Source organism: Phyllostomus discolor, chromosome 6, assembly GCF_004126475.2.
Source record: "Phyllostomus discolor isolate MPI-MPIP mPhyDis1 chromosome 6, mPhyDis1.pri.v3, whole genome shotgun sequence".
NCBI lineage: Eukaryota > Metazoa > Chordata > Mammalia > Chiroptera > Phyllostomidae > Phyllostomus > Phyllostomus discolor.
This window is the reverse complement of record NC_040908.2, coordinates 130,789,056-130,801,588: the sequence shown is the minus strand read 5'-3', so window position 1 is coordinate 130,801,588 and position 12,533 is coordinate 130,789,056. Positions and strand designations below refer to the sequence as shown.

At 49.0% G+C, this 12,533-nt stretch overlaps 1 protein-coding gene across 15 annotated transcripts in view; it reads right to left on the bottom strand.

Moving 5' to 3' along the window:
• Positions 1-12,533, bottom strand: part of LOC114499263 (F-actin-monooxygenase MICAL2) — a 214,194-nt gene that overhangs the window by 67,663 nt on the left and 133,998 nt on the right. For 9 of the 15 annotated variants that reach the window (XM_036029035.1, XM_036029034.1, XM_036029036.1 and 6 more), the window contains 2 exons: positions 11,238-11,326; positions 7,608-7,710 (listed from right to left, as the gene is read on the bottom strand). In XM_036029035.1, coding sequence (XP_035884928.1) covers positions 7,608-7,710; positions 11,238-11,326 — 192 coding nt within the window. Of the gene's footprint in view, positions 1-3,608; positions 7,711-11,237; positions 11,327-12,533 lie in introns of those variants that run through there. The other 6 variants (XM_036029044.1, XM_028515283.2, XR_004903918.1 and 3 more) reach the window with 4 other exon arrangements.

Here is a 12,533-nt window from a genome sequence, read left to right as displayed (position 1 = left end):
CCCAGGTTGGCCACAGGTGCCCCAGCTGGAGGTCCAGGCCAGGAGGCAGGGCCTGCCTCTCCTTTATTAACTCTACAAATATTTACTGAAGGCCCCATATGTGCCAACCATGGTGCCATCTGCTGGGGTTATGAAAGGTCAAAAGAAACAGATTTCTGGCCTTGAGGAGCTTGTGTTCTAGCAAGGGGAAGAATAAACAATACACATAATCAGTACGTGAATTACATAATAGGTTGGAGGTAATAAATGCTACGGAAAACTGTCTAGTCAGGAGAGCTGGGGGTGCAGATCGCAGTGTTAAAGGTAGCTCTCACTGGGAGGGAGACATGGGAACAGGGACTTGAATAATGGGCAGGGTCAGCCACATGGATGCAGGGGAGGGAAGGGTATTCCTGGCAGAGGGAACAGATGGTACAAAGGCTTGAAGACAGAAAGGAGCCCCCTGTGGCTGGGACACAGTGTGTGAGAGCAGAGGACAGCAGGTCCTAGGGACAGGGGTCAGACCACATGGAGCTGAGTCCATTGCAAAACTAAAGCAGAACTACAACACCCGCTGGCAGGGTGGCAGGTGGCAGGAGGCAGGAGGCAGGGGGCTCCAGGGCTGAGGCTGGGTGTCTGCGGGGAGGGTTGGAGATCAGAAAGCTGTAGACAGACAGATGTTGCCTCCCAGTGTGCACTGAGACCTCTGTTTAGTTCCCAACCCGAGACATTGCAGCAGGTGCTCCGAGGCCCCGCTGACCTAGAATGCCTGAAGGAAGTCTCCCTCAGGACATGCCCCGCTGGGAAGACCAGGGAAGTACCATCCAGAACTCATCCAGAGAGCTCCTGCTGCCCTGAGTGTCCAGCAGACGTGCTCACCAATCCGACCTCCACAGAACGCTATGCCACTGAGTCAGCACAAAGGCTGAAATCCAAGTCCAGGGCTCTTCCCACGTGCCAAGGCTGTTCTGAGAGCAGCACCTGACTCCTGGCCGGGACCCCTGGGACTCTCTGTTCCCTTACAGTGAAGATACTGCTCCAGATGACCCCGCTGGTATCGGTGAACTCCTCTAGTGTCAGTACCAACCTCCGGGCTGCCACGAGGAGGTGAAGAGTTTACGAGATGCTGCACATAAAGTGCTTGGCCCCGTGCCTGGCGTAGAGGGAACGCTCAGTCAGTAACAGCTGGCCTGGGGCTTCTTCTACTTGTTTAAGGGATGAAAGAAAAAGCTGTAAAAGTGAATGAGTTCACAGAAATAAAGAACAGCCCACCCACTCCGCTTGACCCGCTTACTCTACTTAATATTCTGGCTGCACAGAGACTTGTGTCTTCGGCTGGGTTGTTTCTTTAGGACTGGTTCCCTGCAGCAGGGTCACCCGGCCAGGAGGTCAGCGCCCTCTACGGATGTCAATAATTGTTGCCACATTGCTTTCCAGAAAAGATGGTCCTCATTTTCTTGTATTCGATTCCAGTTACTCAGTTCATATATATTTTTTACAATCTGTGTACTGTTTTCTTTATTAATTCAGTAGGTAGAGCATAATCTGTTCACATTCCTCTTGTACATGCTTGCTCTTTCTTTTCAGCATTTACTTTTTAACTTGCTTAAGTGTGAGCTGTCTAGGCATGGCCTTTGCCCACCTGGCATTGGGTTTTTAATCCACAAACATGAACTGACCAGTGACCACGGTGCCAGTGCCCGGGAACACCTGCTTTGCATGGACATTTGAAATATCGCAGCGAGGTCCTTCTTTGTTATCACATCTAGTTCGGAATTTTTTCTCCTTCTGACTGCCTGTTAAATATTTTCATGTTTATTGTTACATATTGAGTTTTAAAAATGGACATAGACTTGTGCCATGTTTTCCCTATGTGATTTTTTTCTGGCAGGGGTTTTAAAGTTTAAGAAGTTACCACCCCAAGATATAATCAATGCTCAGTTCTATTTAGTTCTATTGTTTTACTTTTTCTTCATTTTAAGTCTTTAATCCAATGTTTCAGGAATGAAGAATACTCTAGTAAACACTTATGTAAAATGTAATATGCAAAACAAAAACTCCCCCCCCCCCGCCAACAAAAACACTAATTCAATGAGGTATGGGGAAGCCCACTGGAGAGAAGTTAATTAAGTTCCTTTACTAGAGAACTGCTTGGTGACTTGGATGTGCTGACAAATCAAAGGTTTGGGAGGACTAGCAGGATCGGTATAAGACATTTCTCACATTGCATGACTAGGAATCCTTTTACTCACAAAGCACATCTTGGAGCTGGTAGTGTTCCGTTGCCACGCTTTGGAAAAGGTTACTTTAACCCAACATCAAATGAGAAAAGCAAAGCCAAACCATCAGCTCCACGAGAGTGAGGCTGTGTCGGTTTCATTCCCTGCTACAGACCCAGCATGCCCGGATGCTCAGTCATTAGTTGAGTAAACAAATGAGCGCATGTAAAATGAGGCAAGCACAGCGAGTCCAGTACACAATACTGAGACACAAAGATGCAGGGAGAGGCAGGGACTGTATGTGGCTCACTGCTACATTCCCAGGACCTAGAATATGCCTGGAACATGGTAGACATTCAGCAAATACCTGACCAGATACGTGAACCAAGGGAGGAGTTTCTTGCCCAATGCAGCTCCTGACTTCAGTCCCTAACACCCTTTCTTCCATGGGATGGGAAGTGTGTCTCACCTTGGTCGTGACCCCAGGCATCTCTGAAGCTGCTTCAGGTGCCTGCAGCTGGGCTCAGAGGCCCAGAGGCCAAGAAATGCCCCCTTGGAAGTACAAGAGCTGTCGGGAAGTTCACAGATGGGTTTTCACACCAGAGTCAGAAGCCTGGCTGCATTCAGCCTGGCAGTGGCAGGCATCCCTGCCCCAGGGAGGGTGAGGACCAGACTCTGAAGGCAAGTGGGACTCCAAGTCCTTCCTTTAAGGGCATCCTAGAGTTGGACCAGAGCCAGCCATGGTGCTGTCCCAGAGGAGCCCCATGACCAGAGCCCTGTCCCCTAAGACACTGAGTCGTTGAGCCTTTGGGGACAGGACAGGTCTCTCAGGATCACAAATGGCCCTTCATCTGGATGAGCACACCTGCCATGTCCACTGCCATCCTGAAACCAGTGTGTGGTCCTGCCTCCTGACCTTTCACCCACCGCTCAGCTGGGCCAGCGAAGTTCTAGAGCAAACTTTGTTACACAGGAACCTAAATTAGAGTACAGTTCCTAAGTACCGCCCTCCGACAGGTCCATTATTGGATGTATGGGGGAAGTAGGGGCAACTAGCTGTTAAGATAGTCTGTTCCTTAAAAAAAAAAAAACAAAAAGGAAAGAAAGGTAGTCTGTACCTAACAGCTGAGGTGACACTGGCCCTCACCAGCTGTGTCCAGCATCTAGAGCAGGAAAGTGCCATGAGTTTTCAAGAAACAGACCCCAAAGCCTGGCCCAGGAGCAGTGGTGACTTTTTCCAAATATTACCCCTGGGTAATATTTACTTTCAGAGTGCCCAGCGCAGTCCCAGAGAGTCCCGGGTCACCACCAGTGCAAGTCCCGCCAGCAGTTTAGGGAAGACTGACCCCCTAAACTAACTCCCGTGCTTCAGGTTGGAGCAGCTTCCATGGCAAAGAAGAGAGGAAACAATGAGCTTTATAAAGAACCATATTTATTTTCATTTACAGCATCAAATACCATAAATAAAGCTAAACATTGGTTGCTGTGTGCAAAATACAGGGTTCCATGTGGCACTGTAAATGACTGCTAACGGTCCCAAACATGCATTGCGATGGGGCGGGGCAGGCTAGCTAAGGAGGAGGCTGAGAGGGGAAGAGGACACTCTTTGGTTGACATTCTATAAAGGGAGGGAGACTCTGCAAGAGAAGATAAGACAAGAGCAATGACTTTGTGCTGGCTAGGGTCTGCACCGATGCAGGGAGCAATGCAGCATGCAGGGCAGTGCAGAGGGGCCTAGAGGTCAGTGTGGCTCTGGACTACATGCAGCCTGCATGCACCACCTGCAGCCTAAGGCCGAGAGGCCTGGCCTACAATGGATCTATGGTACTTGCCATGCTGTTTCTCTTTAAAAGCACTTTGAATTTCTTGCTGCTCCATGTAAGGAGTCAAGCAGGGAAAGTGTGCTTCGTACAGAGCCATGGGGCCATTGAAACTGGCTGCTGCAGGCCTGGGGCTGAGCTGAGTCATTTCTCAAAGCCATCCCTGAACTGGGACGTGATTGCTCTCGCTGACGTTTCTCCTCATCTGAGACTCTAGGAGCCAGGGAAGATATGAAGAGCCACGGCAAAACCGTTGGATCTCTAGTATAAGCTGCAGCAGAGAAAGGATTTGCTAGGGAAATTGTGATGATGGGTTCAAAATTCAGAGTATGGATCAAGCGGGTGATGAAACCTAGAGTATTTTTTAATCTCTCCAAAAAGAGACATGTCTGGTTTTGATCAATGACATTAATCATCTTTATATTACAACTAATTTAAGAAGATGCTTGTATGCATGTGTTTTTTCAGAGGCACCCTGACAAAGGAGTTCTTTTCAAAGGTGACAGAGCCCGCCCCATGGTACTGTCTCACACTCAGAGGTAACCCTCCCGGGGAGGCAAGCAGCTTTGTAAGTGCAACTGGAGAAGCAGGAGCGCAGGCCACAGGGGAACAGAGGGCAGGCGGGCATGCACCTGGCATGGGCCGGGCTGCTGGCTCGGAGGTAAGTGGAATCGGAAACACCTTTCGAGCTGGACACCACCCCACACTGTTCACCCACCATGCCCCTGAATGAGTCCGTTAGTACGCAAGACACTCGCAGTTAGCACAACCAGTGCCACGGCGGGGAGGACAGGGTGCGGAAAGCGGCTTACGGGTTAGTCCCACTCTCTGAAAATCCGCAAGAAAACCAGTCACCTCAGAGCAGAAGTGTGTCAGCCAAGAAGTGGGTGTAGCACTGGAAGGCTGAAATGAACTGACGGCCACAGTGTAAGGTTGGAAGGAGAGAGACAGAAAAGAGAGCTTAGTTTGGGGGGAGAAACGGGAAAAGACCGGTAACAAGGGAAGACACAGGAGTTGAAAACAAGGCAACCATTAAACAAGGGGAATCTTCCCCAAACAAGCCACTGCTTACTTAGGACAGATGAACCTTTCTGGCAGTGAGCATCTCCTCAGCTCCAAGAGTGGACAACAGGTGTGGTTTGCATTTGCAACAATCCACGGCTCTCCACTCAGAGCTCCACATGCCCTTAGGACCCCCGACCCCCAGCGATCCCCCATCCCTCGATGGCCCCAATTTTACTCTAGAGTCTCATATTCACTCTTGAATGCATCGTGGAGGATTAGAGGCCTCCATCCCCGGGACCCACTGCATGTTTGGTGCTGCCCACCAGGAAGGTTCAAGGTCTCAGAACAGTATACACATCTCAGGCTTCAGACGAGCACACCCTGTCTCACTAGAGCAATTCAAACCAGTCTCTGTATGGCCATAAATGACATTCTCAGAGATGCTAACTGGGGCTTCACGGGGCATTCCACAGAGCATCCCAGCCTGCCCCGAGCTGATGGCAATGACAATGACCCAGCTGTGCTTGTGTTCACATCATGACCTGCAGAATTTACTTTCTGGAATCACACATAAGATGACTCAAGGGCTTCTCCTACCATGCTGAACATTAAAATCTCAGCAAAAATTTGGGAAAACGCAACGCAGGTCATTGGACTGAGAACAGCTCCAGCAAGGATGGAGGTATCAGTTCCCACGGACTTGGCCACAGCCATGCCCTGTTCTGCCCAAGGACTTTGGGGAAGTGTTTGTAAAAATGCCTTTCCCCTCTTCTCACTGTTTAGAAACTTGTCATCTCAAAGCCCTCAGGACCTCTGGTTCCAAATGCACAGCAGGCTGCACCCTTACTAGATCTAGAGGAGATTGCTAGGGTGACAAGTGCTTGGAGCTGTCTCCAGCCTGGCAGCTCCAGTTACGCTGAGCAGGGCGGAAGGCCCTTTTCTATCAGCCTCTCCATTGTTCAACCCCACCTGGTAGCTGCTCACACGTCCAGGCAGGGAGTGGGGGGAGCTTCAGCCTCCTCCAGATGCCTGGAGGGAAGAATGCAGGTAGGCCAGTGCTTGTTTTTGCCCCAGACAGGGCATATTTCTTTGCATTAGTCAATAAACAGCTTCCACTCCCAGCTTCCCCTGCCAATCAAGACACAGGGGACCTCCCCCCTGGAGGTCAGACACATTCCTTTGCTAGGATGGTGTGAAAATAAGTGGTCTCTGACTGTTCTGACCAAATAAGCACAGCGGCTGAGTGGCTCAGAAGCCAGCAGATCTGTCAGCTGTGCTCACTGGGTCAGCCCAGAAACATTGCTTCCCAGAAACATTACCCTGAGCTGCTAACAAACGCCCTCCTTCCCAAAGGACGTGGTCTGGGGGTGGGGGGAGGGCAGATTCTTCCCTCAGCCTGACCATCATGGACCCTGAATGGCCTTGGCTCAGACTGCAGCCTGGGCTGGGGACCTGAGAGGGAGCCCCAGGGGACACAGCTCCTCTTCGGCAGGTGCTGCGTGGGCTGGGCAGAGCCCTGCGTGGTCCGGCGCCACAGGCGGGCTTCGGCTGCCCTTCTCACTGGTGCCTGTTTGGAGCCGTCTGCGTGAAACCCCATGGTTCTAGGTCATTTGGCTACGATTTGGTATGGGGCCGAGGAGGGCAGGGGAAATGTTAAGCTACTATTTTACATCAAAGCAAGAGAGCAAAACAGTCTTCCTCCCCTGGGAGGCCATGCAACAGCCGACTACACATGTCATGTCCTGCGTATGTTTGATTCTGCTTTGTTCTTCTGCTCTTCCACTCTTCTACTGTTCTTCTACAATTATTACGCTGCCATGGTACAAAAAAATTGCCCCCTCTTGACAAGTGGCCTCTGGGTACGTAAATCGAAAGGCTCTGGTCTAGAGAGGGCACGCTCCCTTTCATTTATATAAAGCCCAAATCACTGACGTGGCTGGCTGGAGCATGGAAGGGATTTGTAATACCGGTTAAAAACTTCACACTCGTATTTAGAAAAATTGACACACAGGGTAAAAAAAAATGCCTTTTCTTGGCTTATCAAAAGTTAAAAATTGAAATGTAAACCTAGAAGTACAGCTCACTTTGGTATAAAAGAAATGCGAATCTATAAAAAACATCCTTCATGTCCTGCTGGCCCCAGCACTGGGAGTAGGTGGTCGCCCTGACAAGGCTGGGGCCTGTGGTCAACTCTTTGGCGGTGAGCTAACGGGTTCAAGGACACCCGGCTTCCTGACCAGCTCCTTAGCTCACGACCAACGCAAGGCCATCTGCCCTGGAAATGTGAAGGCCCTTGGGGGCGGCGCCCCTCAGCGGAGCTTGACTGGGAAGTACCGGAGCACCCGGTCGCGGATGCTCTCCAGGGACTCCTCGGACTCCCGGTACATGGAAGCCAGGACCTCGGAGAACACCCACAGGAGGGGCAGCCCGAGGCTCAGGAGCTCGTACGTGTAGCAGTAGTTGTAAGCATTGTCCCTGAAATGCAGGCCGACGGAGCGCAGGAATCCCCGAATCCGGTTAAGCAGGCCCCGGGACAGCCTGAGAGGCCAGCTTAGCGCCTTCCTAAAGGAGGAGGTGGGGATACCTGGGGGGCTGCCCGCCGGCGGGCCAAGCGCTGCGGCTGCACAGGAGTTTTCGGTGGGAGGGTCTCGCCGAGGGGCTTCTTGCTCCTTCCACATCCCCTTCTCCTGGGAGAGATCAAAGGGAGCGTGGTTAGTCCAGGATTCTCAGCGGACCCCTCTGATAAAGCAGACGAAGAGAGCCACTAAAAATAGAACTTGGCACACCCAGCCCCACAAATAATCTCTGCGCCAGTGCTCGGCTGAAGGGAGGCGGGATTTGAGCGGGACTTTCCTGCGGGGGGGCGGGGGGGGGCGGGCAAAGTGATCGAAGGGCTCGCTATCCTTCAACACACACATCCCTTGACTCCAGCCGCATTTCTAGTAATCCATCCTGAGTAATTCGAAACATGGATACATATGCATGTACAAAGATGCTCACTGTAAACATATTTATAAGGTAAAAGTATTAAACAACATAAATGTTCAACAATATGGGGCTTATTAAATAAACTATTGACCACTTTTTAAAGGCATCAAAAATTATGCTCCAAAGGAACTTAAAAACATTTATTTTTATTTTATTTTAGAGAGAGAGGAAGGGGTGGAGATTTGGAGTGAGAAAGAAACATCAGCTGGTTGCCTTCTGCAAGTGCCCCGGCTGGGGCCAAAGCCCAGGCCCCAGACACCTGCCCTGACTGGGATCGAACCCGTGACCTTTCAGTTTGCAGAATGACGTCCAACCAACTGAGCCACACCAGCCAGGGCACTTCAAAGGAATTTTTAATGTCATGGGAAATTGTTCTTTTTTAAAAAAACTATATTTTACAGATTGTGCTATTATGGTTGTCCTGATTTTTTACCCTTTGTCCTTCTTCAACCTGTACCCACACTTCCTCAGGCAATGTCCCCACCATTGTTCATGTCCATGGGTCATGCATGTAAGGAAATTGTTATTGATATAGTGCTAGTAAAAAAAAGACAGATAAAATAGTGATAGGATTTTTAAAAATATGTTATTGATTATGCTATTACAACTGTCCCATTTTTTTCCCCTTTTATTACCCTCTACCCTGTACTCCCCCACACACCAGCATTCCCCCACCTTAGTTCACATCCATGGGTCGTACATATAAGTTCTTTGGCCTCTCCATTTCCTATTCTTAACTGCCCCCTGTCTATTTTGTACCTATCATTTATGCTTCTTATTCCCTGAACCTTTTCCCCCATTCTTCCCGTTCCCTGCTGCTAACCCTCCATGTGATCTCCATGTCTGTGATTCTGTTTCCATTCTACTGGTCTGCTTAGTTCATTTTTGTTTTTGTTTTTTTTAGGTTCAGTTGTTGACAGTTGTGAGTTCATTGTCATTATACTGTTCATAGTTTTGATCAACTTCTTTTTCTTAGCTAAGTCCCTTTAACAGTTCATATAATAAGGGCTTGGTGATGATGAAGTCCTTTAACCTGACCTTATCTGAGAAGCACTTGATCTGCCCTTCCATTCTGAATGAAAACTTTGCTGGATAGAGCAATCTGGGATGTAGGCCCTTGCCTTTCATGACTTGGAAAACCTCTTTCCAGCCCCTTCTTGCCTGCAAGGTTTCTTTTGAGAAATCAGCTGATAGTCTTATGGGAACTCCTTTGTAAGTAACTGTCTCCTTTTCTCTTGCTGCTTTTAAGATTTTCTCCTTATCTTTAATCTTGGGTAATGTAATTATGATGTGCTTTGGTGTGTGCTTCCTTGGATCCAACTTCTTTGGGACTCTCTGAGCTTCCTGGACTTCCTGGAAGTCTATTTCCTTTGCCAGATTGGGAAAGTTCTCTTTCACTATTTTTTCAAATAAAATTTTCCATTTCTTGCTCTTCCTCTTCTACTTCTGGCACCCCTATGATTTGGATGTTGGAACTTTAAAGTTGTCCTGGAAGTTCCTAAGCCTCTCATTTTTTTGAGTTCTTATTTCTTCATTTTGTCTGGTTGAATGTTTATTTCTTCCTTCTGGTCCAAACTGTTGGTTTGTTGATTTGAGTCCCAGTTTCCTTCCCGTCACTGTTGGTTCCTTGTACATTTGCCTATATTTCACTTTTCATAGCCTTCACTTTTTCTCTACTTTGCTACCATATTCAACCATTTCTGTGAACATCCTGATTACCAGTGTTTTGAACTCTGCATCTGATAGGTTAGCTATCTCTTCATTGCTTAATCTTATTTTTGGAGTTTTGATCTGTTCTTTCATTTGGGCCATGTTTTTTTGTCTCAGCGTGCCTGTTACATAGTAAGGGGAGGAGCCTTAGGTATTTGCCAGGGCGGGGCAACCTGTGTCAATGCTTTGTAGCATTGTATATGGAGGAGGAGTCCCAGAGAGAATAATGCCATTTGCTTGGTTCTCAGCTCGCTTTTAGTCACTTCCCCTGCTACCCACAAGCAAATTGGGCCCTCTGGGGCTGATTCCCAGGTGGGTGGGTTGGTGTACATTCTAGGACCCTGTGGGACTCTCCAACAAACTCTCCTGTGAGGCTGGGAGCTCCTCTTACCACCTCAACCACCACAGGTTTTTTCAGTCAGAGGTTTTGAGGCTTTATTTTTCTGCACTGGAGCCCTGCGTTGTGCCGTCTGCTTCGCTCCCCAGTTCTTGCTTCCAGTTTATCCACATGCAAATATGGGAGCACCCGGTCCTCCAGCCACTGCCTTGCTGTGCATCCTCTCTGCCCCGGCTGCCCATCTCCACCCCTCCTCCCAGTCTGGATGAATGTTTCTTTAGCTCCTTGGTTTTCAGACTTCCATACAGTTTGATTTTCTGGCAGTTCTGGTTATTTTTTGTTTTTAAATTTGTTGTCCTTTTTTTGGTTGTGCGAGGAGGCAAAGTGTATCTACCTACGCCTCCATCTTGGCCAGAAGTCCTCACCACCTATAGTAACAGGATTCTGACTAGGATAAGGCATATTCACACAGGAAGAAGTCTAGAAGGAAATGTTTGTTACAAAATTATGGTTTTCTCAGGATAGAGTGATGATGAGTGGTTTAACTTTCCTTCATTATATATTTTAATTTATGTATGCACTTTTCTACATTGAGCCTCTATTAATGTGTAATCAGAAAAAAAGTTTACATTGTGGATCTTTGCTGGTTGCTGTGATTAGTCAAGCCATAGAAGGTATTTACCAGGAGCTGCCAGAGGGGGCACTGTAACTAGCTGTCCATAGGCCCTGATAGCTCACCACCTTGCTGACATCTAAGGACCAGGGGAAAGGACTTGGAAATTTCAGCAAAGGATGGCCCCATACTAGGCATCCCTACAAACAGTGCCCAATGGTCACATGGTGGGGAGTAGTGGGGAGAAGACAGGACTCAGAGGACCATAGAAAGGTAATCAGTAACTTTTGCATCCCTGGCATATGAGAAAGCTCTTCTGGGCTCCTCATGAGAGGCCAGCACAGCCACTCACCTGGGAGCTGGTATCTGGTGGGACATACCCAAGGGGCTGGCTGAACAGACTGAGGCAAAGGGACCCTTGACACCAGGGAGCAGAGCTCTCTTCTCCATCTGTGGGTCTCAGTCCTTCTAGGATCAGAAATGTTGGCCTAATGTGGAGGAGCCCTTGGAAACCTCCTATCTAGGGGCCTTCCCTGTTCCAGCAGTCCTTTCAAGGCAAAACGTACCTCTCTTTGTTGCTTCAACTCTGCCCGTCTCTTTCGTTGCTGGCTATTGGTTTTACAGTGAATGAAATGAGCCTTGCAGAAGAACTTGCCTATAAAAAGAAACAAACACACACACGCACACACACAAACATTTTCTCCTGTAAACCAGAGCCATGGTGGACCTGAGCCAAGTGCCCTCCACTGTCTAGGGCAGAAAACACCAACAACAGAAACAAACCCAGGACAGCTCACCCCTGGGAAAGCATTTCTGTCACCTGCCTTGAAGTGGCCCTGAGAGGAGGCACAGGACCCTTTGCTGCCTCAAGTCAGGGTGTAGAAATGGGGCGCTCCCAGGAATGGGTCCAAAACCCTCAGATAATTCAAAGGCCAGGTCTCTTCCCAAGACCAGTTGTCAGGTAACAAAATGGGCAGTAACACCATTTCTAGCTCCTTGTCCTTTCTGGGGCCCTGGGGGTGGGAAGGACTGGGAACCGAGGGCAGCAGTGACAGGGAGGAAAAACCCAGGTGAGACACACACTGGGCCACTGGCTACCGCCCAGGACCTTGGGCACTTTCTAGAAAAGCCTTCTTTGCACGCTGTTACATCAGTAACAATAGTGGTGGGAATAATGATAACAATAGGAAAAACTCACATAGGTCTCACAATATACCAGGCACTATTCTAAATGCTTCCCATGAATTAACAACCTTACTCGCTAAGTACTATTATTATCCTGATTTTACAGATGAGGAAACTGAGGGACCAGGAGGTTAGGGAACATGTTCAAGGTCGCATGGCTAATAAGTGCTACAGCCTAGATTTGAACCTGGCACTTTCGTGTGAGGGTCTTAACTCAGGAGCGCTGCACTATACTGTCTCTCATTATACCTGACAGTGCAAACATCAAGGGCTGAAAATTGGAAAATAACCACATGTTCTAGTGCAAGTCCTTTATCCACATCCTCCGATCAGCCATGTATCAGAACGGATGTCACTACAATATTCCTAGGCTGTCATTTACTGAGCCCTTATCACTTGAGCAGCTGGTGCTGAGCCCACGTCTCTCGACCACACAGGGGGGATGGAAGGTCGTGAGGCTGAATGAGAAAATGTACGCAGAGCACACAGCACACAGTGGGCGCCCTTCAGTGCCAGAGCACACCAGGTGCGGGCAGCTTCCTCCTCCCTCAGAGGCACCTGCCCACTGCAGGTGGCCCCTGTCTGTCCGGAGGAGCTCCAGCCTCCTTGAACAGTTTCCGGATGACACTGCACTCCCTGGGAATTGTTGGGTGTCCCAGAGCCTCTAGAGGACCAGG